Below are 24,507 nucleotides of genomic sequence, written 5' to 3'. Positions count from 1 at the left end.
GTTCTCGTCATTGGGCTAATTAGCCTTCCAAAATACCTACCTAAGTACCTAGGTAGTTAGATGTGCATTTATCCCCGAGGCTAGAGCGGCCCAGTCCGGCCCAGCACGCCGACTTCGAGACCGCGTTCTCCGCGCAGCTGTCACGTCGCCACCGGCAATAATTGCCGCGAGGCGGTGTGGCTTAGGGCGAGGCACGATGGAGATTTTCCGCCCTCGACGTTCGTCGCTTATTAGCGCTAGCGCCAAGCCCACCACCAGAGCTGGTCTGAGCCTCGAGGGCGGGCTGTGCAAGACCCCAGAGCTGTCCCGAGCCGGCCAAAAATAGAAACAGCGAGCTCGAACGAGACAACCCCAGCTGCAGCTCGCCCAGCCCCTCTCAATGCTCCTGGGCTGATCTGCAGCGTCGGGAGCTTCCTCAGGTTGCCCGTCTTTCTGCTTTGAGACAACCACGCACAAAAGTCCTACCTGACGATGGCAATCACCACAGCTGGCGCGATGGCGGTGCAAGGCCGATAGGACACGGCGCTGACACACTGCAGCTGCAGCCGGAGCTATATTTCCCACGTGTCTCTGGCAATTGGGCCGCTCCCGGGAGGCGGGCTGGTGCAGCGGGCGGTGTCGACAGACGATCACCTCAGTCCCACGAAAGTCGGGCCTTGGTCCTGGTAAACCCCCGCCGATACATAGGCACCTACCTATTTAGAGGCGCGGCACCCCGCCGCCCCTGCTTCAACCAAATGCCCGCCCGCTGGCATCATTTCCATCTCGATAAGCTCTGCTCCTTGCGTTTCACATATTCACACGCCTCCTCGTCTTTTCCTCCGCGTCCCCCGTGGACAGAGCCCAACCAGCCCGTCTTGGCAACGGCGGCACAGGCTTGTGGTGGAGCGGGGTAGCAACCGGATGACACCACCACCTCCACTAGCAAAATGTCCGGGGTCCGGCGCTCCAACTCGTCGGGCATCGGCAAGCTGTTCCTAAACGGCAAGTACTCGGATCTCATCATACGGTGCCAGGGCACCGATTTCCGGGTCCACAGGGCCATCGTCTGCCCGCAGTGCCCCTTCTTGGACGCGGCCTGCAGTTCAGGGTTTCGGGTCAGCAATCAATTTTTTCTCTTCTCGTCGCCTTGGATCTCCATGTCTTATTCCCATCTACCCCTGATGAACCGAGTTGTGTGAATGAGCCTTGATTGATGCCTTGTCCGCCTTTCTTTTGTCAACGTATGCATCCCTACCGACTGCCCATCGCTCCTCCGCGTTGACCACTCAAGAATGAAAACGCGTTTGCTGATGCCCAAGCCCTTGCGGGCAGCCAGGAGGAATATGAGGGTGTCATTGAGCTGCCAGAGGACCGTCCAGATGTAGTGCAAAAATTCCTCGAGTTCTTATACACCGAGGACGTATCAGACCCCGGCTTTCTAGAAAGCTCACCAACGTCTCCCGCCTCGCGGTCGAGTCCGCGCCTGGGGTTCCAGCTTGCCATCGCGGGCCTACCCGCCGACGAGCACCACCACCAGGAACAGCAAGGATCAACAGGGCACCACCACAACTACCACCCCACACACCAGCAACGCTCTACAATGAGCCAACAACGACAAGACGCGGGAAGCCACTACGCGGCCAGCGGCCCCTCGGCGGCCCCTCGCAGCGACGCTATCGAGAGCCTGTACCTGTACATGCGGCTGTACGCCATGGCGGATAAGTACGACGTGCCGGCGCTGGCGGACCTGGCGGCGGGCCGGTGGGAGCGCGCGGCGCGCGGCGGGTGGCGCGGCGTGGCCGACTGGGGCGCCGACCCGCGCGTGGCCGACGTGCTGCTGGAGCTGTTCGACTCGACCCCGCCCTCGTGGGCCATCGCTGACACGTCGGCCTCGTCGCACGAGGACAGGCTGCGGGGCCTGGCGCGCGACCTCGTCGCCTCGTGCTACCCCGCCGCTCGCCAGAACGTCCGCCCCGTCATGATGGCGCACCCCGAGCTCGCCGTCGGGGTGCTGGACCGGGTGCTGGGCATCACCGACGAGCCCCCGGACATGGGGTTTCTACCCCCCCTGAGGCTGGATTCTGGGTCGATGACGAAAATGGGTTTTCTGTTTCGTGTTGGTGGGAGGCTATTTCGGCGTGGGGGCCACTTATCAGGATGCGGCGTATGGACTTCAAAGCAAGGAACTGGAATAAAAATGAAGCCGCTACCTTTTTTTCACACACCGCGATACACAAGCAAGTTCTGATGGTCTAGACTAGAAATGCGCGTAGCATGGGAGGGAATGCGAGCCAAAGTGAGAGTGACTGAAGAAAAGGAAGGCGCCCCCGTAAAGGTAGGTACCTAACGAATCTGGACCGGAATGGCGGTACATTTAGACGGGCAAAGTCAGCATCATCTTCCTCCTAGCGATCGTTTTCTTCATTAGGATTGAGATATGCTGCATGCCAACCTGCGGCTGGTGTCGACAGCAAAGTAACGCCGGAAGGGCCGTAAGCCTGCGTCAGACGAAGCAAGGCCCCCAGAGATTGGCACATCGACAAGACCTGGGTAGGTCAAACGTATGCGCTGCGTGAGATGGCAGCATGAGCTAGGCCTAAAAAGGAAACCCCAGAATGATTCATTGTGATCAGGATGATTCATTGCTCACATTTCCCAATACGGACTAGTTAGCGCTCGGGCCAAGCGCCAGCGCCAGCCCACGTTCCCCAGAACTCAGCCGGCCTCCCCTGGCCTGGCCCTCCAGCACAGCCTTCCCAGGCCCCGACGTATAAAGAACGGTTGCCACCCCGCCTTGGGCCATCATTCTGATTGAATCCTCATCACATCCCAAACTAGCCATCACGCGGCACTCCCTCCCCCCTAGCGCCCAGTCCCAACACTCTCTAGTGTGGGCCTCAGATATATCGAGGCCCCTCAGCTGCCTTCGTGTCTCTCCCCGAGCACATCGTCGACGAAAACAGTTGGCAATGTCTTACAACAGGCTCAGCGTTGTGGCTGCCCGCCCCAGGCAGTAACCGCGGCTTCTGCTACGATGAAAACCAGCAGTTGACGGTAAACTTTGACGACGGCGGTGACCTGACGTCGCCGCTCTTTGATCTCTCGTCTTTCCCGCATCAATTTGAAGACTCCGCCTGCGCACCTCTTTTACCAGACCTCTCCAACCCGACCATCGACTTCCTCGACCAGGCCCTCTGGGACTCGGCCACTGTCACGTTGGATCCTACGACCGTCTTCGCCTCGGTCCCGCCTGTTCCCGCCCTAGCTCTGCAAAGTCCCGACTCCTTCGGCGATGTGGAGACGACGCCTTCCCTTGCGTCGAGCGTCTCTTCTCTGAGTACGTTTTCATCTTTGATACCACTCGGCACTTCCAAGACCAAACCCCAGCTAATAAAACCGCGAACACAGGCCCGAAGGAGCCCCTTGGTGACCATCTTTTGTTCGGCGACCTTGTCGTCGCGCCCTCGCCTGCTCGCAATGCCTCTTCCAGCCCCGCCGCCGTCGCCGAGAAGCCACGCGCGTCCTCTTCCAAGACAAGTAAGAATAAGAAGATGCCCCCGGCGCCCGCCATGTCCGTCTTCTCCGTGAACGCGTCGTCGGGCGGCGGCCGGAAGCGGTCGCGGGAGCAGTCCACGGCCGACGAGGACGAGGACGACGTCGCGCTGGCGGACAAGCGCCGGCGCAACAACGCGGCGGCCGCAAAGTACCGCCAGAAGAAACTCGACCGCATCTCGGAGCTCGAGGAGGTCGTCGCCGACGTCTCCAAGGAAAGGGACGAGCTGAAGCTGCAGCTGGCCAGGAGGGACGAGGAGATTAGGATCCTGAGGGAGATGCTCATAGCCAAGAAGTAGTTGGCTTTCTGCCGGTTCCTTGTTTAGCGTCAATCGATTCACGTCTCCTTGATTTTCCGGGTTCTTGCAAGTGTCCCCGCTCTAGTCCTTGACTGCCCAAGCCTCCTTGATCCTGCCATGGTGAATCCTGTCAAATTGGGCACGTCAGTGAAAATGTGTGCCTTGACCACGAGCCATCACAAGTTGAGCAAGGCTATGTTATGGTGCCCTAGACAAAGACAAGGCAGCACAGCTCGTGTACCTTTGTATTGTGCAGCACGCCGTCGACGACGGGCCTTTCGGTCTAGGTCATGCAGGTGAGGCGCGTCAGCCTTCGAGGTTGCCGATACGATCCCAGCCGGCGGCCGGCGGCCCGAACCAGAGCCCTGCGTTAATGGTTGGCCCGCCGCCCAATAACATCCCCATTATGGCCCGACGCTAGCGTTGCGGATGCCATCGTGGTTGTGCCTTGTATCGGCCCGGGACGTTGTGCCGGCTGAGGTTTGTGCCTTCGACCCAGGCTGGCCAGCGCCGCCCGCCGAGCATAGACTGTCATTTCACACGCTGCGATTTTCCTTTACGTTGTGATTTCGACTGCCAAAATCTTGCTGACATCCTGGCTCCTTCAGCCGCTGCCTGCTAGGTCGCTTGAGGATCCCCCTCCAAGTTCTCTATCCCCTCGAGTGCCGTCTAGCCCCGGGCTGCTGATCTCGCGTGCATCAGCTAATAAAAGCCTTTATATTTTCGGTACTCTTCTGGGTGCGCCTTATTTGGGCTAAACGGCACTCGAGGGGTCATCTGTGCCTCTCCCAAAATGGCGAATATTTGGCGCTGTGCAAGCATCGGGGAAATAGGGACATTGAATCAGCGGTCCTCTGCAGGGTTGAAAACAATGGGCCAGCCATTTCGATTCGTCGCCTTACCAAAACACTTGATACATATGGCTTAGCGATGCTCGTCTATTCGTCGCATTCCGGGTTGGGCACCCGGGTGCCTTAGCCATTGGCTGCCTGACTAAAACGCCCCATCCGTGTAGGCGGCGGCTCGATCCATGTAGGCGGCGGTTCGATCCATGTAGGCGCCGGCTCGGTCCCCGGCTCGATCCATGAAGATGGATTTAAGTGCTCCATTTAGTCCTGGGTGAAGGGGAAGTTGAAAGGGGCAAGGCAAATTTCACTCACGCTGCTTCACATCCAGTCCATCACTCCGAGCTCTCTCGAATTATTTCCGCCGTGATCTATCGGTACCTTCCCAGCAATGGCGGACACGACAGACCCCAAGATCTACACCATTGGGTGGATATGCGCCATCGAGACGGAGTTCCTGGCAGCACAAATCGTCCTTGACGAGGCCTTTAGCCACAAGGACACGCCTGCGGTCGGCGACCGAGACGATAATAGCTACGTCTTTGGCCGGATTGAGTCGCACAACATCGTCGTTGCGGTCTTACCCCACAAGCAATACGGCACGACACGGGCAGCCACCGTCGCCAGGGATATGGTGAACAGCTTCCCGAATGTCCGCGTCGGACTGATGGTCGGCATCGCCGGGGGCGTGCCGTACGGAAAGGAACGAGATGTCCGCCTCGGCGATGTTGTCGTCAGCTGCCCGGACGGCAGCGGGGCCGGTGGCGTGATACAATTCGACTTCGGCAAGAACACGCAGAATCAGACCTTCCGACTGACTGGACATTTGAACCAGCCGCCCGAGCCGCTGTTGATGGCAGTGGCTGGACTGAAGACCAAGTACAGGCGGTATGGCCACAAGCTCGACGAGAAGGTCAAGCAAGCACTGGATGGCGAGGTGGCAAAGACGGGCATTGTCGAGACGAGGGAGGAACTCGGTCTTCCACTTGACCCCAGCGACCGCCTCTATCAATGCGACTTCACCCACGAGCAGTGCAAAGGGGGCACCTGTGGTGATTCGGAATCTGAGATTAAGCGAGATCCACGCAAGGTCATCAGGGGGAGCAGCTTTCTCATCCACTACGGGCTGGTCGGATCGTCCAATTCGCTCGTGAGGAACGCGGTGGTCAGGGACCGTCTGGCTCAGGACCAAGGCATCCTCTGCGTCGAGATGGAGACGGCCGGCCTGGCGAATCACTTCCCATGCCTGGCGATTCGCGGCATCTGTGCCTACTCCGACACCCACACGAACGACAAGTGGCAAGGATTCGCGGCCATGATGGCTGCTGCTTACGCGAAGGACCTCATCAAGAGTCTCCCGCCCAAGAGGGTGGACAAGCAGAAACCGCTGGCCGACGCGCTCAGATCTGGTCAGTTGCTGCCCATGTGCGGTTGATGCCATATTCGTCCAGTCTCCAAAAAATTTCTTCTAACATTCTCCTTCCAAGAAGTGCAAAAAGACATCGGGGCCGTGAAGCAGGACGTTGAGGAGATCAAGGCGGTGATTGGAGATAGCGCGATCAGGAAATGGCTCCCAACGACAACAAAGCAAGGAAGCTTCGACAGCTGGGCACTGGCTAGTGGCTGCTGAACGGCGCCGAGTTTTGCCAGTGGGCTAACGGTGACCGTCGACATATATGGCTCCATGGCCAGCCTGGCTGTGGCAACACCATACTTGCCACCACTGTACTAGACCATATAGCCACATCAGACGACCCGTGCCATTCTCGACTTCCACTTCGACTTCGACGCTAGTGTCAAGCAGAAGGCCGACGGCCTGTGCCGCGCGTTAATCTTCCAACTGTTCAGCAAACGACAGGTCTGTGCAGGAACGCTACGCGAACTGCACGGATCCCACTAGAGGGGCGCGGACCAGCCCAGCGACGGGGCACTGTCACAGTGTCTTGGAAAGATGCTGGGGCTCGCTGGCAGTGTCTTCATCTTGATAGATGCGCTGGACGAATGCAGAGAGAGGAAGACATTCCTTTAATGGGTTGAATGTCTCCGTGCGAAGCTGTCGGAGCTGGCCCTACATCGCGTTCAGCTCTTCATGACCAGCAGGTATGAGGAAGAGTTTGTCAAAGGATTGCTCGACTGGTCGGCGACGGCAACTGCATCTCACTCGGCACCCACGGCGAAACGGCAGTTTGGTGCTGATATAGCGGCCTACGTTACTGCCCCGTCTCGAGGACCCGAAGTCGGGGTTCGAGCGGTGGGCCAACGCACCCGACATCTTGGAGGAGATGGGAGTCACGTTTGCACGCAAAGCGAATGGGATGCAAGCCAAGGGGATGCCATGATCTATTGCGAATGGGAGCGGCGTAGCTCACATGCACCTCGGTCCACTTAAATGCCCCTAGGTTCAGGTGGGCAGTCTGTCAGCTAGACAGCCTCGACGTGTGTCTTCATCAGGCGCAGCTGCGAGATATATTCTTTATCCCATCTCGATCTGCTCATGAGCTTGAGATTGCTTGCAAGTAGTCAACTCGGGGGCTCGCGCAGCGTCCGATTCGCCTTGACGGAGCCAGAGAATTTCCAAAGGAGCACAAAACCGCCCTTCGTTACGCAACACAGCATGTGCACGCTCCAACCTCACGAATGCTCGTGCAGGCGGGCGTAAATCCCCATTCCACGCGGTGCCAACATAACTGTTTTTGTATCGCTGTGTCACGGGGTCATACAGATATTCTGAACCTCATGTTGGAAGATTATGCACAGGTCGATTGTGTCGAGTGCGCTTCCGATTGGATGCCGGTCCGTTGCGCGGAGGAACGTGGTCAGAAGGATATGGCAAAGCTGCTCCTGCAATATGGGGTGGGGATTGATGGTCCAGGCATACCTTTTGGTTCTAGGCAGCAATTCATCTTTCTTTGCCGCCTTCTCCGCGACGACCCATATCTAGCTTGGTTGCGAATGCATGGGGTAAGAGAATTGGAAGTATTGGCCGGCGAGTTTTGATGCACACCACCCACGGGGGCGACTAGGCAGAAACTTTCAGTCGCAGGGGGTTGTCGTGCCAGCGACAGCCCGGTTAGTATAAATATAGGACAGAACACCATGGAAATCATCAAAGAACTGAACTGATCCATCCGAATGACAGCAAAATCAGACACCAAAAAGAAACCTAGGGTGCCCTCAACATGGAAGAGTTCTTGATAGCGAATCAAGATAGGTTCGAAGCTCTCGTGAAGGGCTTCAAAGCTAAAGACGAAGGCCTTGCGACCAAGAAGAGCAATGGCCGGACGACGGCCACCGACATCGTGGTGGTTGCAAGGGTGAGGCCGGTCTTGGACGAGGAGAAAGATGGAGGAGCCTTGACGGCTGTGCTACCTCGGCCCGGAACACCTGGCACAATCGACTGTCATGAGATCCGGAAGACGATCCGAGGCCAGCCAGCACTGGACGTAAGGATCATCACCCACAACCCACGGATTCTTCCCTTTAGAAGAAAAGCAAAAAGATATGTTCTAAAGTTTTCTTGCCAAGCACTAGACGTCCACGTTCAAGGTCGACCGCGCGTTCGGCCCAGAGGACACCACCGACGCCATCTACTCGTCCGTCGTACAGCAGCTCGTGCCGTGGGCGTGGTCGGGCGGCGTGGGCACGCTCTTCGCCTACGGCCAGACAAGCTCCGGCAAGACCTTCACCGTCAGCGGGCTCGAGCGGCTCGTCGCGCGCTCGCTGTTTGACCTCGGCGGCGCGACCGACGGCGACCGCCAGATATACGCGTCCATCGTCGAGCTGGCCGGTAACAGCGCGCTCGACCTCCTCAACGCGCGTCGGCCCGTGTCGGTCCTGACCGACTCGTTCGGCGAGACGCAGGTGGCGGGAGCGCTCGAGAGGCGCGTCGGGTCGGCCGACGAGCTGCTCGCGCTCGTCGACGTCGCGGCCGCGCTGCGCGCCACCGCGCCCACGTTGCGCAACGACGCCTCGAGCCGGTCGCACGCCGTCTGCCGCATCCGGATCGAGCTGCCGACCGCGGCTGGTGGCGGCGGGGCCGGGGCCGGGGCCGGGGCCGAAGACGGCCTCCTGTACCTCGTCGACCTGGCCGGGTCCGAGGCGGCGCGCGACGTGTCGGAGCACGGGGTGGACCGCATGCGCGAGGCGCGCGAGATCAACGCGAGCCTGTCGACGCTCAAGGACTGCATCCGCGGCAGGGTCCTGCACGACGCCGCCGCCATCGACGGCGGGGGCAAGAAGCCGGCGTCGGCCGCAGCGGGTGCGGGTGCGGGTGCGGGAGGGAAGCAGTACGTGCCGTTCCGCCAGAGCACCCTGACAAAGATGCTCCGGCACGTCTTCGACCCCGACAGCGGGCGCAGCTGCAGGACCGTCGTCGTGGCGTGCGTCAACCCCGGCGCCGCCGACACCGGGGCGAGCAAGAACACGCTGCGCTACGCCGAGATGCTCAGGGTCGTGGTGCCCTCGCGGGGCCCCAGGCCCTACGACCCTCGCGTGCCTGCCACGTGGAACAACGCGCAGCTCCGCGAGTGGATTCAGTCGAGCGTAAGCGGCTGAGAAGCCCATGTTGCGCTGGTTTACTAGAGCGTTCGCAATGCTAACTTGTCCATCCACCCGAACAGTCTGGCTCTCCTGCGGTCGATGCAGGGACTCTCGCCCCGTCCGAGACCGGCCCTCAGCTTCTCCGCCTACCCATGCCCGAGTTCCTCCGCCGATGCCTCCTCACTCCCGACGTGAGCCCGGAGCAGGCCCGCGCGTTCCAATCCAAGTTCTGGCAGCTGCATGTCGACTCGTGGCGGGCGCCGCCCGTGTCGCAGCAGCCGCAGTCGTCCACATCCGTCGACGCTGACGTCCTCGACGAAGCCACCGACGGCTCCTCATCTAGAACCGTGCGTCTCCGGGGGAGCCTGGGTGCTTTACCCTTCCAGGAGCGCATCAGGCCCGGGATGGTGGTGCGCTGGGAGCCCGAGGCAGCCTTCAAGCTAAAGGTACCTGGTCACCAGAGCCTGGCGCTGGTCCTCTGCCCGCAGTCCGCGCTGGGGCCTGGGGTTCGGGACGCTCTCGGGAGCGAGGTGTCCCCGGCTGCAGGCGGCGGCGAGAGTGAGAAGTCCCATGGCTACCTGTGCGCGCTGGTGCTGCCGGGCATGATGCCTGGGGCGTATGAAGTGAACATGTGGCGGCAGATCGTGGTGCCTGTGGAGAATATGGAGGCCGAGGTTATTTTGGAGTACGATCCGGCGACTCGATACTACTACATGAGCGTGTAAACTTCTGCATTTGGGTATCAAGTCACGAGTTCGAGGCATAATGCGACATCCTGTTACACGGCCATTATTTATATCCGATAGGTACAAAACATGGCGTGGCATAAAGGACAGAGGCCGTCGAATCGTCTTGGGATTCCCCCTCGATGTATGCTAGCTTCCGGCGCCATGGATCTGGCAGCCGAATCGAATAGTCGGTCTTCACTGGGCACACTTTGCGCAGTCTTGTCATGGTCAGGCTCGGCTCTCAACAGAATGTGTTTCTGATCATTCCGGGCTCTGTCGTGTCCGTGACAGCCAATGGAAAAGAAATAGGGGGCGTGGGGTCGCATCTCGGCAGATGGGTTCCGCAGCCAGCTCGAAAAGGCGCCAAGGCCCGGGGCCAGGTCTTCCACATTACCCAATTCATCGCTAGCCCTGCCGGCGGTTTCGGGACTCCAGCCGACTCGGGCCCTCCCCGTCTTCGGAGATGCAGCCCTCACGCGGTCCACGACTTTCTCGTCGGGGCGGTCAGGCTGGCCAAACCCGACCAATCCACCACCCACCCGCTCGCTGGAGTGGTCACATTATCACCCTTGGGGCAATATCGGGCCCCTGCCGGCGCAACCTCTGCTGGGGGAACACGAGGGCTGCATCCGCTCCGGGGTGCAGGATCCATGATCCCGTGGCTTACATGCTAGCGACAACCTGGGTCTCCCCTAGTCGCCGTCGCACCTGCCTGTGCCCCTCCGCTTCCTCTGAGAACGCAGCTGTGCTGATGGGGCTCGCCGGGAAGCGGTTGGCCGCATTACCTCATTCGGCAGGTCGGTTATGGAGATGAGCATCCCAAGAGAGGACTAGAGTGAAGCTCGACGGTCATATGCTTGGCCTTCGGACAAAATGGAGCGCCGGCCTATCGGAGGCGCTTTTTTTTTGTGTGAAGCCATCCATGGAATGCGTGGGATGATGGTGGGTCCCGTCTAGCTGTGATATAAAAAAGACCGCCTACAGGTCTCGCATTCTCGACACGAGCACGCCATCGATTATCGAGCAAACTGGTCGACAGCGATCCCGTTCCCAACGACAGCATGAGATCAACATTCGCGTCTCTCCTTCTGGCCCTCGCGGCAAGGAACGTGGCCGCACACGCCACGTTCCAGCAGCTGTGGGTGAATGGTGTCGACTTCGGGGCGCAGTGCGCGCGCCTGCCGCTCAGCAACTCGCCCGTCACAGACGTTTCCTCGACGCAGATGCGCTGCAACTCCAACTCGGGCGCCGTCAGCCGCAAGTGCCCCGTGCCGGCGGGCGGCACCGTCACGGTCGAGATGCACCAGCAGAACGGCGATAGGTCCTGCTCCAACGAGGCCATCGGCGGCGCCCACTACGGCCCCGTCGCCGTCTACCTCAGCAAGGTGGCCGACGCGTCCAAGGCCGACGGCTCGGCCGGATGGTTCAAGATTTTTGAGGACGGCTGGAGCAAGAAGTCGAGCAGCTCGTCGGGCGACGACGACTACTGGGGGACCAAGGACCTGAACACGTAAGCCAGACGTGACCACCAGCCCCGTTCGCGTTTAGGAAACCACAGACTAACCAAGAAACAACAAACAGCTGCTGCGGCAAGATGAACGTCCCGATCCCGTCCTCCATCGCGCCGGGCGACTACCTCCTCCGGGCCGAGGCGCTCGCGCTGCACGCGGCGCAGAGCCCCGGCGGCGGCCAGTTCTACATGACGTGCTTCCAGATCACCATCACCGGCACGGGAGGCTCGGCCAGCCCGCCGACGGTGCAGATCCCGGGCTTCATCGGCGCCTCCCACCCGGGCGTCGCCGTCAACATCCACACCTCCATGTCGTCCTACTCCTCCCCGGGCCCGGCCGTCTGGTCCGGAGGCTCGACCAAGAAGGCCGGCAGCGCCTGCACCGGCTGCGAGAGCACCTGCAAGGCAGGCTCCGGCCCCTCGGGTACAGCCCCCGGTACCCCAGCCCCGACGGGCGGGAACGGAGGAGGCGGTGGGGGTAGTGGCGGCGACGGCGGTACAGGCTGCACGGTTGCCAAGTACGGGCAGTGTGGTGGCCAAGGGTACACGGGGTGCACCAACTGCCAGTCTGGGTCGAGTTGCATAGGCGTCTCTGCCCCGTACTACTACCAATGCGCCTGAGCCTTTGGCTGCTCTATGGCGGGGTGTGATTATAGGAAGGTCGGGAAGAATCCTGCCGAGGTGTGATGGATTTATGGTTTGTTCCTAGCGCGCATCGAGAGACATGGCCAACGGCCCCAAATTGGATAGAAATACGAAAGGGAAAGAGGGAGATATAGCAAAGTTCGAGCAAAATGTTGGCGGACAGGGCACAACTGCAGGCTATCTCGTGTGGGTGTGGACTCTGTGAAGTCATCGATACAACCACATGTGACACAAAGAGAATTAATCGGATCGAAATGCGGTAAGGCATAGCCTGCTGGACCAGATGATTCATTGGGTAACGCGCCTGAAGCCTTCTCAGGCTAGTTCCTAGATCCTGACTTGAATCCAGCCTGTAGGCCGATGCCTCGCCTGCCTGACTAGACTATCAAAGCCTACTGAACAGGTGACTTATCCAATAGCACGAAACGGTGCCTCTGGAGTCTATGGTCCGAAAGAAGAAAGCCCAACCATCGTGCAGGGAGCCTCGTGGCTATTTTCCATTCCCATTTTTCAGGGCGATGAAGTTGGAAACTATTGGGTTTCGGGCTGCGAACAATAGTGAAAGTGGCGTCCTATCATATCAGGGGATATCAACTGCTGATATTTCGTGTACAAATCAAGCAGCGTTTAAACCCTATCAGTTTATCTAACTTTGCATATCACGACAGAAGTACTTCTCGACTATCTCCCAAGATTTTCATAACTGCAAAGGCGGCGATTATCGTACAACTAACAACTGATTGATTAGTTACCGGATTTTGAAGTGAAAGTCGAGGGCAGGTTTAAGTTGCCAATCCTTTCTTGAAGGGGATTCAACCACCGCATCTTGTTACAAAGGAGGCTATCACCAAGGGTCAGCGCGCTGTTCCAGGCCTTGGCACGGAATATCCGCACGGGCACCCGGTGCTCCGCACTGGTGCTGCGCCAGGCAGATGCTTACCGAGCACCCGCCGGCATCAACAGGAGTGCGGTAGTGGGTACGGCGCCTGCAAGAGAGGGGTGTTACTGTAGATAAAAGGGCACGAGGCCCAAGGCCGCGTGCCCCCTTCTTCCTCCTCTTTAGAGATCTAGATAAGCCTACAATAGACCCTATTTTGCACCGTTTGTCCGTCATACATCTCCCCTATCAACAAGCCTTACCTTGCTCCTAAAAGTCTGCCTCCATGCGCGTGTGTATTTACAACGCAGAGAACCTTGGGGATCTTTGACTCGTGGCTTTCATTATTCTCCGGAATCACCCACCTGCCCGCCTTAGAGATCAGGTGACATCATTGGGGCGATTGAGGTTGACGATAATCTCGGGTTTGGAGAGATTTAAACCCTTGGGAGGGGGTATCATCGATTCCCTGCCCATGGGGAGAATTTAACGCGAGCCCTTCCATCCGCGCGCAGAACGTTGGAAATGACTGCATGAAACCTGTGCGGACTTTTCTTTTTGGGATGGTGGCATTTCCCTTGACGATGGCTGACCGGAACGTGACCGGATACTTGGGGCTAAAGTAGGGCGGCAGGGCCCCAGTCGGCGTCAGCCGGAATTTGACTTTGGCCGATGGTTCCGTGCAAGGCCACCAGCAGGGTGCTGCCGTTTTCCAGGTACTTAAAACGTAATGTGCCCTGCCTAAAGTGATGTGAGTCAGTGGTGATGCAAACCTGGCGACTTCACCCGTGGCCGAGATTCCCTCACCTTTATCCATTTCAAGCTTGCTCTCGCCTAATTATTCCGTTCACCATGCCTATCAAAAGTGATCTGTCGCTGGACTCCGCCAAGTTCCTGCCGACCAATGCAACGGATCCTATGCGAGGGCTCGTCGAAGGCCTGAAGAACAAGTCGGTACCGTGGCCTGCGGTGGTACATCTCGCAGGGGCCAGCGAGGTGGAGATAGCTTCTCGCGACGAGGGTCGGACGGTGCCGGTTCGGGTGCTGCGGCCCGACAATGGGAAGCCTAGCACAGGCGTCTTTATACACATCCACGGGGGAGGATGGATGACTTTAAGCCACCAGGAGTGAGTAGTAGTTATGCATCCGCGGGGATTACGGTCGAGGGCGCTGGTTATTGGAGCCTGGCGGGGTGACGACGAATGGCGCAACGCGCCATTTCATCGCGTTGCGCGAGCGGGGCAGAGCGGAAACAAGTCAGCGCTAACAATCCTCACCTCTCTCACCGGGCAGCTTTGACCAAAGGCTGCAAGACTGCGCAAACGGTGTGCAGATGACCGTCGTCTCAGTTGGATACCGCCTAGCCCCGACCCATCCCTACCCAGCGGCGGTGCACGACTGCATCGACGTGGCGGAATATCTCGTCAGCGACGCCGGCCAGCTCCAGCTCGGCGGAGGGCTCCTCAAGGCCATCGGGGGCGAGTCCGCGGGCGGCCATCTGGCGGCCCTGACGGCGTTGCACCTGGCCAAGAACAGGCCGCAGGCCGCCGCGAAGCTGGCCGGCCTCGTACTGATCTACGGGTGCTACGACCTGAGCCTGAGCATGCCGTCCATGGTCACCAGCGTGCCCGGGTCCACGGCGCTGGTCGACAGGGACGTCATGAAGGCCTGCGTCGACGGCTTCCTGCCTCCGTCCGTGGCGACGCCCGAACAGAGACGCGCGGCCGAGGTGTCTCCTCTGTACGAGGACCTGGCGGGCGTGGCGGCCAAGATGCCAGGCGGGAAGCTGCCGCCGGCGCTGTTTCTCTGCGGGACCGCGGACCCGCTCCTCGACGATACGGTGTTTATGAGCTCCAAGTGGATGGCGACTGGCAGCGAGGCGGTGGTCAAGATTTTTCCCGGGGCCCCGCACGCGTTCGATGCATTCCCAAGTGTTGTAAAGGAGGCAGGCGAGGCCCTGGATATCACATATCAGTTTCTTGTAGCGCGAGCTTAGTGTATTTTCTGCAGGCGCTGTATTCACGCCGGATTGGATGAGGAAATGAATCGATCAGTCATTGAACCCTATGGATGCTACCCGATTGGCAAAGCTAAGATACGAGCCTTCCATGAGGTGCATCCGCGACAAATGCACTGAACGTGTGAAGCATGTACTGGGTTGATAACGGGCACTGCATGTCGTTAGGTGGCCCTTGCATACGCCCCAGCATTGTGCCAAGCACTGTGGCAGTTGACAGCGAAAATTCGCTGAAGCGACAGTTGGAGGACACCAGGCAGTTTACCCTCCTAGGGCTGGTATCTAGAATGGAACGTGTGCAAAATCCCTCCCGTAGGAAGGTGGCTATGATATCGACCATATAAGGGAACGTATCTAGCTGCCCTTCACCTTCACCAATCAACGCATTTTAACACAGTAGCACCAGGCGCGAGTCGGGCGTCACGCCCGGGAACAGATGGAGGGGCAACGAACGCCCGGCCAGTATGAGCAGAATCTTGCGCACCATTTAAGACTACGAGTACCTGCACTCCTCACTTTTACTATCCAGACTGATGATTCTCCTTCAATTCTCTTCAGCAGTCAAATGCTCAAGTGTTTTTCTGCCATGTAAGGCCGTTATCGGACGGGGAGTCATCAACAATCGCGCCACCGTCACGTGGCAATGCCACCTGCCGTCTGGTGGCGAGAAGCCCGTAAAATTATCGCGGGTCGCGAGAACACCACAACCAACGGACCCTTCCAAGCACAGAAACGACGATATCCTATAAAGCATTCCAGAGCTCGCCCAGCGCCGTCACTGGTGCGCGCTGACACAAAAGCCCGAGCCAGCCAGGCGATTCAGTCTCGCAACTGGTCTGAGGGACGGACCAGCTGCGCGTTTGCAGGCAGCCAGATTGCCTCGACACGAGCTCTGGTTCACTAACTTGCTGGGGCTGTGTCGGGCGTCTGCCTGGTTGAATCCGCTCAGCTGGAGCCCAAATATAAACGTGTAGAGAACGCTCTCCACAAGAGGACGGAGTCATCAATCCTCTGGGTCGACCGCTGGAAGCCCAACCCCGCGCACTCAACCCTCATCCGCCAGGTGTTCGACAGCCCCAACACGACCAGGGGAGACGGGTGAACGACACACAGCAGCAGCAGCCATGGTTCCCTCAATGGCCGCTTCAGCCCGCTCCCTGCTGACCAAGCTCGAATACGAGGCCGATGACGCCTACCTCCTGCTGGCTCAGGCCGCCAGGGAGAACCAAACCCCCGTGGCTGGGGATCTGAAGGCGCTGCAGGACAGCCTCGAGCATATGTGTCTTGCCCTCAAGCGTCTCTCGCTCCACCTGCCCAAGCTTGAAGATCCAGAACGAGAAGATCCCCCGCCGACGGGTCGCTATGATCTCGGTCGCTTGTCGGCCTGCCAGAATGCCCTTTCCGGTCTGGCACAGGCGCTGCGAACTAGAAATTCCAGCTCTCTCGACCCTAACCACGTCGCGCGCGCCCATTGGATCATTGAGAGCACCCAGACCACGCTCCAGATCGCCGTCAAGCTCTCCCGCTATTCCCTTGTCCTGGGTCTGCTGTCGGGGAGACACCAGACTCCACCCACCCGCCATCCCTCAGCGAACAAATTTTCCGCCTTCCTCAAGATCCGCGTCCCAGAGCAGGCGAGGCCGGGGCACCGCATTCTTGACGCCCTCTGCACCACCGACTACAGCACTGCTAGGGCTTTGGACCTCCTCGACGCAAGATGCCCTGGCACGGCCGACTGGGTCCTGACCCACCACAATGGCGTAAAGGACTGGCTGCAGGGCAGTCATCAGCTTCTGCTTCTCTCCGGGCCGTCAGGGTGTGGCAAATCCGTCATTGCGGCCACAATCCTCAGCCACCTGGCACAAAAAGTCACGTCTCCAACCTGGTCTCTCTGCTACTTCTTTATCGACCCCCGTGTGCCATGCAACCCGGCGACTATTCTGGGCACTCTGCTGGCCCAGGTCATGGCCCAAAATATGCAGGCATACTCGGTGGCAGAGACACGTTTCGCACTTCCAGGAATGGAGAACGACAAGGGGAGCACGGCAGCGTTGCCAGACGGCGAATCTGTTCGCTGGGTGGACTACAAGGATCCGCAGGTGCTCGCAGAGATCTTGAGAGCTGCCATGCAATCGTTCGCGAAAAACCATGTGGTCATCGACGGGATCAATCATCTTGCACCTAGTCATCAAAGTGAACTCCTCCGGCTGCTCTGCACCCTTGATTGGGAGTGCACAAAGATTCTGATTATGAGCCGCCCTATTGAGATGGAAACCTTCAGGCTTCAGGAATGGGTCGCCCCGGAGTGGGAATACAACTGCTGCTCGATCTCGGCCTCTTCTGACGATCTACGAATATTCTTCAAGAGAACCACTGACAAACTGACACACGAAAAATCGACGGGACAAGTGTTTCCACAGCCATTGCTCCCGGAATTCTTGGAGGCAACCGCTGATGCCGTGGCTGAAAGTAAAAAGTATGTTGCGCCCCTAACCTGGCCTGTAAAGCCCATAGTGTCTGAGCTGGTGCTGGTGCTGATGATTACTCTTTCTCAGCTTCCAATACGCCCAGTATCAGCTATGGTATCTTCAAATTCAAGACCCAGCGGGAAACCAACCGCCCCGCAACTTGCCGCTTCCGCAGGGGGACTCCTGGGACTTGACATATACGGAAATGATCAGCGGCATCGTCGAGCTTGAGAGCAAAGTGACAGGGAAACATACCAAGTCCACGGAATCTAAGATCGTCAACCTTCGTTCCGTCATCGAGAATGCACTTTCATGGTTTCTATTGTCTGCACACACCGGGCCAGGCCACTTCAAGGGATTTTCATTTTCAAAAAGGTGCTTTTTCGAGGCATTATCACTTGCTCTGACACCCGATGCCGAGTCTTTGCAGGAACTGGAGCCAGCAAGCCATCTCGAACTTCGCTTTACCTTCTACTTCGAGGCATTGATGGTTGAAAGGACCACAACTGTACCTTTGGGACTAGCCGGCCTTGGAACATCCAAAACGTCTCCACCAGTCACACAATACTCCTACCGGCACTGGTCCTTCATCGAGTATCTCAGGACGGCTGGGCACGGGAGCGTGCCGAATATGAACTTGGAGAAGGCCAGCACCTCTCTAGCACTTGCTGCTCTCCGTTATGTGGGTCTTGCTGAATTCAAAGAGACCGTGGGGGGGATCAAGCTGCTGCAACAAAGAGCACACGAACGACAAGTACACAGTCCCTTCTACAGTCTGGCTGCGGGATGGCTGCCCGAAATGCTGAAGAGAGCCGACTTGACAAGTCTGAAATCCTGCCTCCTGGTCTTGTTCGATGCTACGGAAAGAGACAGCTCCATCCCATTCTTCCTCGAATATTTCAACTACCACTTCCCGTGGATGTACGAACTTACGAGCTTGTCCCACACGCCCAAGGCTCTAATACAGCTTGTGGACGAACTGGCAGCCGGGCGTCTAACCGCATTTCATATCGCTGTATCCCTCGGTCTCCCGGATGTTTGCCGCGGCATGACAGAAACATGGAGTGAGCCTGAGAAGTTGGCCCTTTTCGGCACAGACACTGCGTATGGCCCTCCCTTGGCCCTCGCTATCATGGGACCAATGGCTTTTGCAATCGGCGATTCTGAGACATGGCAGGACTTTTTTGTCCCATTGAGGCAAGAAAAGACCTCCGTCTCCAGCATAGACGTACGAGGGACCATCCTCTACCTGCTGGAACAAAGCGACAGCTGCTCAACCAAGTTCCCCTCCCGCGCGGGGGGAGGCCTCTCGTCCCTGGCGGCGAGTGCACTTATGCGATGCGCCTTCTTGAATGATGCGGACCTGTTCATCCATCTGATGAAAGCAGAGCTCTGGCCCCCAATATCGCTGGACTCCGGTTTCATCCAGGTTCTGGATGACATCTTCTTCCCAGATCTAGGTAGCCACGCCACGCCAGTGGTCTTGTATAACACACTGGCTCGGCATCAGCGGCGGGCCTTGTCGTCAGATGCGCGGGGGTTCCTCGACAAGATCTGCGAGTACATGATGGACAGGCATATAGACCTTGTGCTGGAACCGCCGGGACCCCGGGGCGACGCCGAGGAAGAAGACCTAGACCTACTGCTAACTACCGCGTGGAACTGCGCCTTCAGGTACGAGCTGGCATGTTCAAAGTTCCCCCAGGAGCGCGGGGATCCCGAGATTGCTCGTCGGCCTATCAGGTGCAGCGATCGGAGGTACTCGAAGCTGCGAGAGCGTAATCTGCGGGAGTTCAAGCCGTATCAGACGCTCCGCCTCATGCAGGATCCGCGCTGGGATGTGAACCAGCCGCTGGAGAACCGAGGCTCGGAGACGTGGGACGAAAACGCCGGGCAGACTGCTCTCCATGTTACGGTGGAAAACCAGGGAGAGGTTGCATACATGCTGGCCAAGGTCCTGATCCAGACTGGAGCCGATGTTGCCGCGAAAGACGCCCGCGGGAGAACTCCTCTCCACGTGGCTGAAAGTGAAAGCATGCTGAACCTGCTGCTCGGTCGCGGAGCGGAATCGCGAGCCCAGGACAATGACGGCCGGACAGTCTGGCATGTCGCCGCGGCAAACAACGATGCAAAGACGCTTCGGGTGCTTGTCAAGTGGCAGTAAGTTTTTGTTTGGGAGTGGATGGACGATAATGATGCTTTTCCCAGCCAGCTACTAATCAGCCCGGCCCGCAACGGATAGCCTCCCGAAGACGGAGATGCTGGCAGAAGCCTTACGTTGCGTGACAAAACAGGGACGCACGCCCCTGGCAGAGGCGATCGCATTTTTCCACGAGCGGCCCCGATGGGTCAACATCAAGTCCCCCGAGCTCGTAGAGCCCGACGCCGCCGAGGTGCTGCTGCCGCTCTGCAAGGGCGATCCTTTGACCTTCCGGAGCAACATCCCGCTCGTCCACCTCGCCGCAGAGTGGGGACGCGAAAGCCTCCTCGAGGCCCTGGACGAGGCCGGCGCGATCGAGCGCGGCGCGCTGACGGCCAAGAACATGACAGCCTTCCACTTTCTCAACGTGGGGGCGTCCCAGTCCTTCACCAGGAAGCTGGGTCGCGTGTACGGGACCGAGTCCGTGGCCGTGGCGTCGTTGGCTGGCAACCCTGCCGTGGAGCAATTCATGAGCCGGCTCGCCGACGTGGCTCCTCCTCCGAGTAGCAATCCTTCCAACCCACGGCCGCCGGGGGCTGAGCAGCTGATTGATCCTGCCGTGTTCCGGACCCTTCTTATCCCGTCCGTCGTTCGGTCCAAGGACAAGGAAGGGAAGACCTTTTGGGAGAGATTCTGTTACAATGTTATTGCGGCTTGTGAGTTGCCCCATGTCCCTTGCTCTCCTCCCAGCCATGGGGGGCGCGAGCCTCCTATACCCCCGTAAACATACAATGCCGCAACGAGCAGGCTTTCGCGTGCAGCCGGTCGAATTCCATTCTAATACATGCAACGGGGTCAAGATTGCCACAAATTCCGCGACTCGCAAAACGTGGCTGTTGATGCAGTCTGTCGGATCAGCGAGGCAGCAGGCATGAGTGACGCGATCAAGTACCACGAAGAGCAGACACAGGTTACAGCCTTTCTCCCACTCGTCACAGCCGTGTGGACGACGTCCAAGTACATCCCTTCGTGGTTTTCCGTTCCCTGTTTGGCCGTGCTGCTAAACGCAGCCAGTCTCGGCGCGGCCGGGGCCAACGAAAGCGTCGTCTTGACGCTCAAGTGGGCCATCACGGGCGGCAAGTCGAGGCTCGTCGAGCTCCTTTTGGAGCGAGGAGCGAGCGTACATGCGCAGGCTAGGGGATACTCAGTGCTCGAGGAGTTCCACAAATACGACGTGGCCATGTTCCAAGCAGTGCTTCAGCACGCCGAGAAGACCAAGCTCGACATGTGGAATGGACACGGCAGAGCGCCTATCCACAACCTGGTCTGCGAGAGCGAGGCGGGCGACAGGAGAGGCAGCGGGGTCGCGGGCCGCTCGGCCAAGATTGCCGCCCTCGTACACGCGGGCGCAGACGTCAACCGGCTGACCGACGACCGGATGAGCCCCGTGATCCTCGCCGCCATGAAGAGCAACCAGGAGAGCGCCAAGGCGCTGCTGGACCTGGGTGCCGACACAACGATAAGGCTGCCTGACGGTCTCGATATCTCCCTCGCTGCCGCTTCGAGAGGGTGCGTGGCGATCCTCCGCAAGCTGATGTGCACCGGGTTCCCAGCCCAGGACTGGAAGAGGAGGTTTTCCATCACCGTATCCCTGGCCAAGGAGGCCTGGAAAAAGCGCATCTATCAGGGCTGTCACGCCCTACACATCGCGGCGCTCAACTGCCAGGTTGGGTCCCTACGCTTCTACCTGGAGGAACACCTGATCCCCGTAGGGGACCCGTGCTACGACCACAAGATGACGGCGCTGCACTTTGCAGCTATAGGCGGCGCCAGCGATGCGATCCGCTACCTCGTCACGCAAGGGGCTGACATCAACGCGCCCGACGTCACCGGCCTCACCCCCTTGCACGTCGGCGTCCAGGCCAGACATCCGGACTCGGTCAGGACCCTGCTCAACCTCGGCGCCAACAAGACCCTTCGCGACCGCGAGGGGAGGACGCCGCTGCTCTTGGCGATCCAATGGAACGTGCACCTATGCTACAACCTTCTCAAAGAGGACGCTGGTCAAAGCAGCTCCTCGGCCAGCGCTGTCGTACCAGTAGTGCGGACGGCCAAGGCGACAAGATACCTAGCCGAGGCGCTCGAGAACTCGATCATGATGGGGGACCACAACGCGGTGTCGTTCGTGCTCCGCGACGGCTTCTCCGCGGACGCGACGATGCCCTCGTGCGGCGAGTGCAGCGCCCTGGGGCTGGCCGTATGGACGGCAAAGTACCCCATCGTCGGGGCCCTGCTGGGCAGCGGGGCCCGGCGATTCACCACGCGCTGCCAGAAGCACAGCTTCCTCAAGGTCAGCGCCCTGTTCGAGGCCGCGGTCCTCCGGCCGCAGGCGCCCGGCTCCCTCGCCCTCATCCTGGACGTGGCCCTCAGGTGCGGGACCAACTGGCTCAACTCTCACTTTACGCCGCTGCACATCGCCGTGCAGCAGAGCAACCTCGGCGGCGTGAACACCGTTTTGGGCCACCTTACATCGAACGCTGCTGCGTACCGGTAAGTAGCTTATCCGCGGATGTGTGAAGGTCAGAGGCATGGTTTCTAGTATACTGACCCCTCACCTGGCTTGCTCATTAGTAAATGGCTCCCCGCCTCCCATTCAGGCGCAAGCAAAGCAGCTACCATCGCCTCTGGTGTCGTGAGGCAAGCCTCAGGGGTTGACTATGTGGTGCGGGAGGTTGTAAACCGCCAGGTGAGGCTGCTATTCGCCGACGACGAGTACCACATGGAGCCCACGACGGCGCTGCACATGGCAATCATGAGCGACTCCATCGAGATAGCGCGCACGCTCGTCAAAAAAGGCGGCGCTGACGTGAACGGCGTCGACTGGGAGCTCTCATCGCCGCTCCACCGGGCCGTTAACAACGGCTTCGACGCCGGCGTCGACTTCCTCGTGAAGATGGGCGCCTCGACCAACATGCGCGACCGTGACGGCAACACGCCCCTCATGCGCGCCGCGCGCGCCGGTAGCGTCGACCTGTGCCAGCTGCTCATCACCAAGGGCGGCGCCGACACGACGGTGCGCGACCTCGACGGCATGTCGCTACTCAGCTGCTGCGCCGAGAAGAGCTCCTCGCCCGCGCTCTTTCACTACCTCTCGGGCCCCAGCGTCGGGCTGGACCCCTATGCGCGCGACAAGACCACCTACAGCCCCCTGCACGACGCCATACTCAACTCGAGCATGACGGCCTATGTCTTTTCCGGGAGCTGGGACTTTGGCCGCGTCGCGTCCGGCCCGGACCTGGTCAAGTGCTTCTTCGCCCTCGTCATCGACGACGGCGACGGCCGCCTCCTCCTGCCCCGCCTCCGCCGCCGCTGGCCGCACGACGAGTGGCGCCGCTACGTCGACGCCTGCCCGCGCCGCTACCTCAGCCCGCTGTGCCTGGCCGCGTCCCGGGGCCTGCTCTGGGAGCTGGAGTGGCTGCTGTACCGCGGCGCCGCCGACCCGGAGCTCGAGGGCGCCGCCGAGGGCACGGCGCTCATGGCCGCGTGCTCCCACGGCCGCCTCGACGCCGTCAAGCTGCTGGTGCGGAGCGGCGCGCGCGTCGCCTACGTCAAGCCTGGCGGCGGCGACGACGACGGGATGCCGGTGATCCAGAACGCGCTCGAGCACGCCAGGGGCTTCCCGGACATTGTGCGCTGGCTGCTCGTCGGGCGGTACACGGACCAGGGAAAGATTTCGGACCGCCCGCACGACGCCGAGCCGCGGCCGGCCGAGGGCGTAGAGGAGTGCACCGCCCCGGGCGTCGGTCGGGCGATGCAGGTGCGGTACGTGCTCACGGGCACGAACCGCGAGTACGGCCGCCTGCGCAAGGAGTCGATGCGGGCGTACCTGCTGCGCGCGGCCGAGATGAGACGTTCGCTCCGGGGCAAGGTCGTTGTTCCTTTCGAGGACCCCGGGCGAGAGTCTGGTCTCTAAACCCTACGTTATCCCCCAAGGCCACGTTTTTCCATTCTCGCCCGTTTTCTTCCTAGACAGCGCAATCACAACAGACACTCTCCATTCGTCCTCATTCAACACTACGCCCGGTTCGTTTACGGCCGTGGACTCAGACTCCGAGGCGTTTCAACACCCTCCATTTCTTGTCTGCTTTTGTCGCTGTTTTTCTATTTTCTTTCTGCGCATCTCGACTTTGCCTTCATGCCATCCTCTCAACTGCCAAGACATTCACGAACAGATAGACGTGCAACGTCCAAGACACCTTGTAGATGTTAGCGAACGAATAAACGCTGAATTTTCCGATTCTGCTCTTGATGCCACCTGTTCCCTATCGAGGGGTCTTTAACTAGAGCCACACATTGGGTTGACGAACTGTGCAAAACATTACGTGCAGGGTGGTAGTCGACGAGCCCGTGGAACACAGGCCAGTTTTCCCGTAGTAGCCCATTGTAAAAACGTTCGATGGCAGTATGGCATTAGCTGAAAGTCCCTGCAGCCGGCGGTGGCTAACGAAATAGTGGACGAGGTAGCCTGTTACGACCAAGGCCGGGCAGAAGGCCTGGAGGGACGGAAACGACAGAGAGCGGCGGCAGGCTGGCGGCCGAGCACCCCACTCCTGTTGGAACACGTGACTCAGGATTGCTAAGGAATGCCAAGACACTTATCACCACTGATCGAGCGATCAGGAGTGATCAGCGACTTAGCAGACCTAGCACCGGTCGGCACAGAAGACACTAGGCATAAGAAGGAAGGATTTCCTACACTTGTAGATAGTTCTTGACAAAGGCTTCGGCATCAGTCAATCTAAGTTAGCTTCCAAGTATCCCTTGGAGTGAGCATCCGGACCTGCACCTAAGTTCTCTTGTGAACCCCCTCAGCATCTAAGTCACGGGTTGCTGCTAAGTACTCCT

At 59.4% G+C, this 24,507-nt stretch overlaps 6 protein-coding genes across 6 annotated transcripts; all 6 read left to right on the top strand.

Moving 5' to 3' along the window:
* Nucleotides 1-929: 929 nt before the first annotated feature.
* Nucleotides 930-3,833, top strand: GGTG_06479 (hypothetical protein; the record flags this gene model as incomplete). Its single annotated transcript, XM_009224297.1, has 5 exons — nucleotides 930-1,097; nucleotides 1,319-2,098; nucleotides 2,652-2,685; nucleotides 2,972-3,319; nucleotides 3,391-3,833. The coding sequence occupies 5 exons, from the start codon at nucleotides 930-932 to the stop codon at nucleotides 3,831-3,833; spliced, it is 1,773 nt and encodes a 590-aa protein (XP_009222561.1).
* Nucleotides 3,834-5,069: 1,236 nt separating this feature from the next.
* Nucleotides 5,070-6,308, top strand: GGTG_06478 (hypothetical protein; the record flags this gene model as incomplete). Its single annotated transcript, XM_009224296.1, has 2 exons — nucleotides 5,070-6,087; nucleotides 6,166-6,308. The coding sequence occupies 2 exons, from the start codon at nucleotides 5,070-5,072 to the stop codon at nucleotides 6,306-6,308; spliced, it is 1,161 nt and encodes a 386-aa protein (XP_009222560.1).
* Nucleotides 6,309-7,723: 1,415 nt separating this feature from the next.
* On the top strand, nucleotides 7,724-9,942 carry GGTG_06477 (hypothetical protein; the record flags this gene model as incomplete). The annotated part of the gene is made up of 4 exons (XM_009224295.1): nucleotides 7,724-7,747; nucleotides 7,827-8,121; nucleotides 8,210-9,220; nucleotides 9,298-9,942. Exons 2-4 carry the CDS (start codon nucleotides 7,858-7,860, stop codon nucleotides 9,940-9,942), a joined length of 1,920 nt encoding a protein of 639 aa, XP_009222559.1. The 5' UTR covers nucleotides 7,724-7,747; nucleotides 7,827-7,857.
* Nucleotides 9,943-11,006: 1,064 nt separating this feature from the next.
* On the top strand, nucleotides 11,007-12,076 carry GGTG_06476 (hypothetical protein; the record flags this gene model as incomplete). Its single annotated transcript, XM_009224294.1, has 2 exons — nucleotides 11,007-11,455; nucleotides 11,527-12,076. The coding sequence occupies 2 exons, from the start codon at nucleotides 11,007-11,009 to the stop codon at nucleotides 12,074-12,076; spliced, it is 999 nt and encodes a 332-aa protein (XP_009222558.1).
* Nucleotides 12,077-13,697: 1,621 nt separating this feature from the next.
* Nucleotides 13,698-15,079, top strand: GGTG_06475 (hypothetical protein). Its single transcript, XM_009224293.1, has 2 exons — nucleotides 13,698-14,104; nucleotides 14,271-15,079. Exons 1-2 carry the CDS (start codon nucleotides 13,743-13,745, stop codon nucleotides 14,971-14,973), a joined length of 1,065 nt encoding a protein of 354 aa, XP_009222557.1. The 5' UTR covers nucleotides 13,698-13,742; the 3' UTR covers nucleotides 14,974-15,079.
* Nucleotides 15,080-15,443: 364 nt separating this feature from the next.
* Nucleotides 15,444-23,891, top strand: GGTG_06474 (hypothetical protein). The gene is made up of 5 exons (XM_009224292.1): nucleotides 15,444-17,470; nucleotides 17,550-19,622; nucleotides 19,705-20,318; nucleotides 20,463-22,152; nucleotides 22,234-23,891. The coding sequence occupies exons 1-5, from the start codon at nucleotides 16,119-16,121 to the stop codon at nucleotides 23,573-23,575; spliced, it is 7,071 nt and encodes a 2,356-aa protein (XP_009222556.1). The 5' UTR covers nucleotides 15,444-16,118; the 3' UTR covers nucleotides 23,576-23,891.
* The last annotated feature ends 616 nt before the right edge of the window (nucleotides 23,892-24,507 follow it).

Source organism: Gaeumannomyces tritici (genome assembly GCF_000145635.1).
Source record: "Gaeumannomyces tritici R3-111a-1 unplaced genomic scaffold supercont2.3, whole genome shotgun sequence".
Lineage (NCBI taxonomy): Eukaryota > Fungi > Ascomycota > Sordariomycetes > Magnaporthales > Magnaporthaceae > Gaeumannomyces > Gaeumannomyces tritici.
Note: the sequence above shows the minus strand (reverse complement) of the source record. Positions and strands in the feature narration are given on the sequence as shown.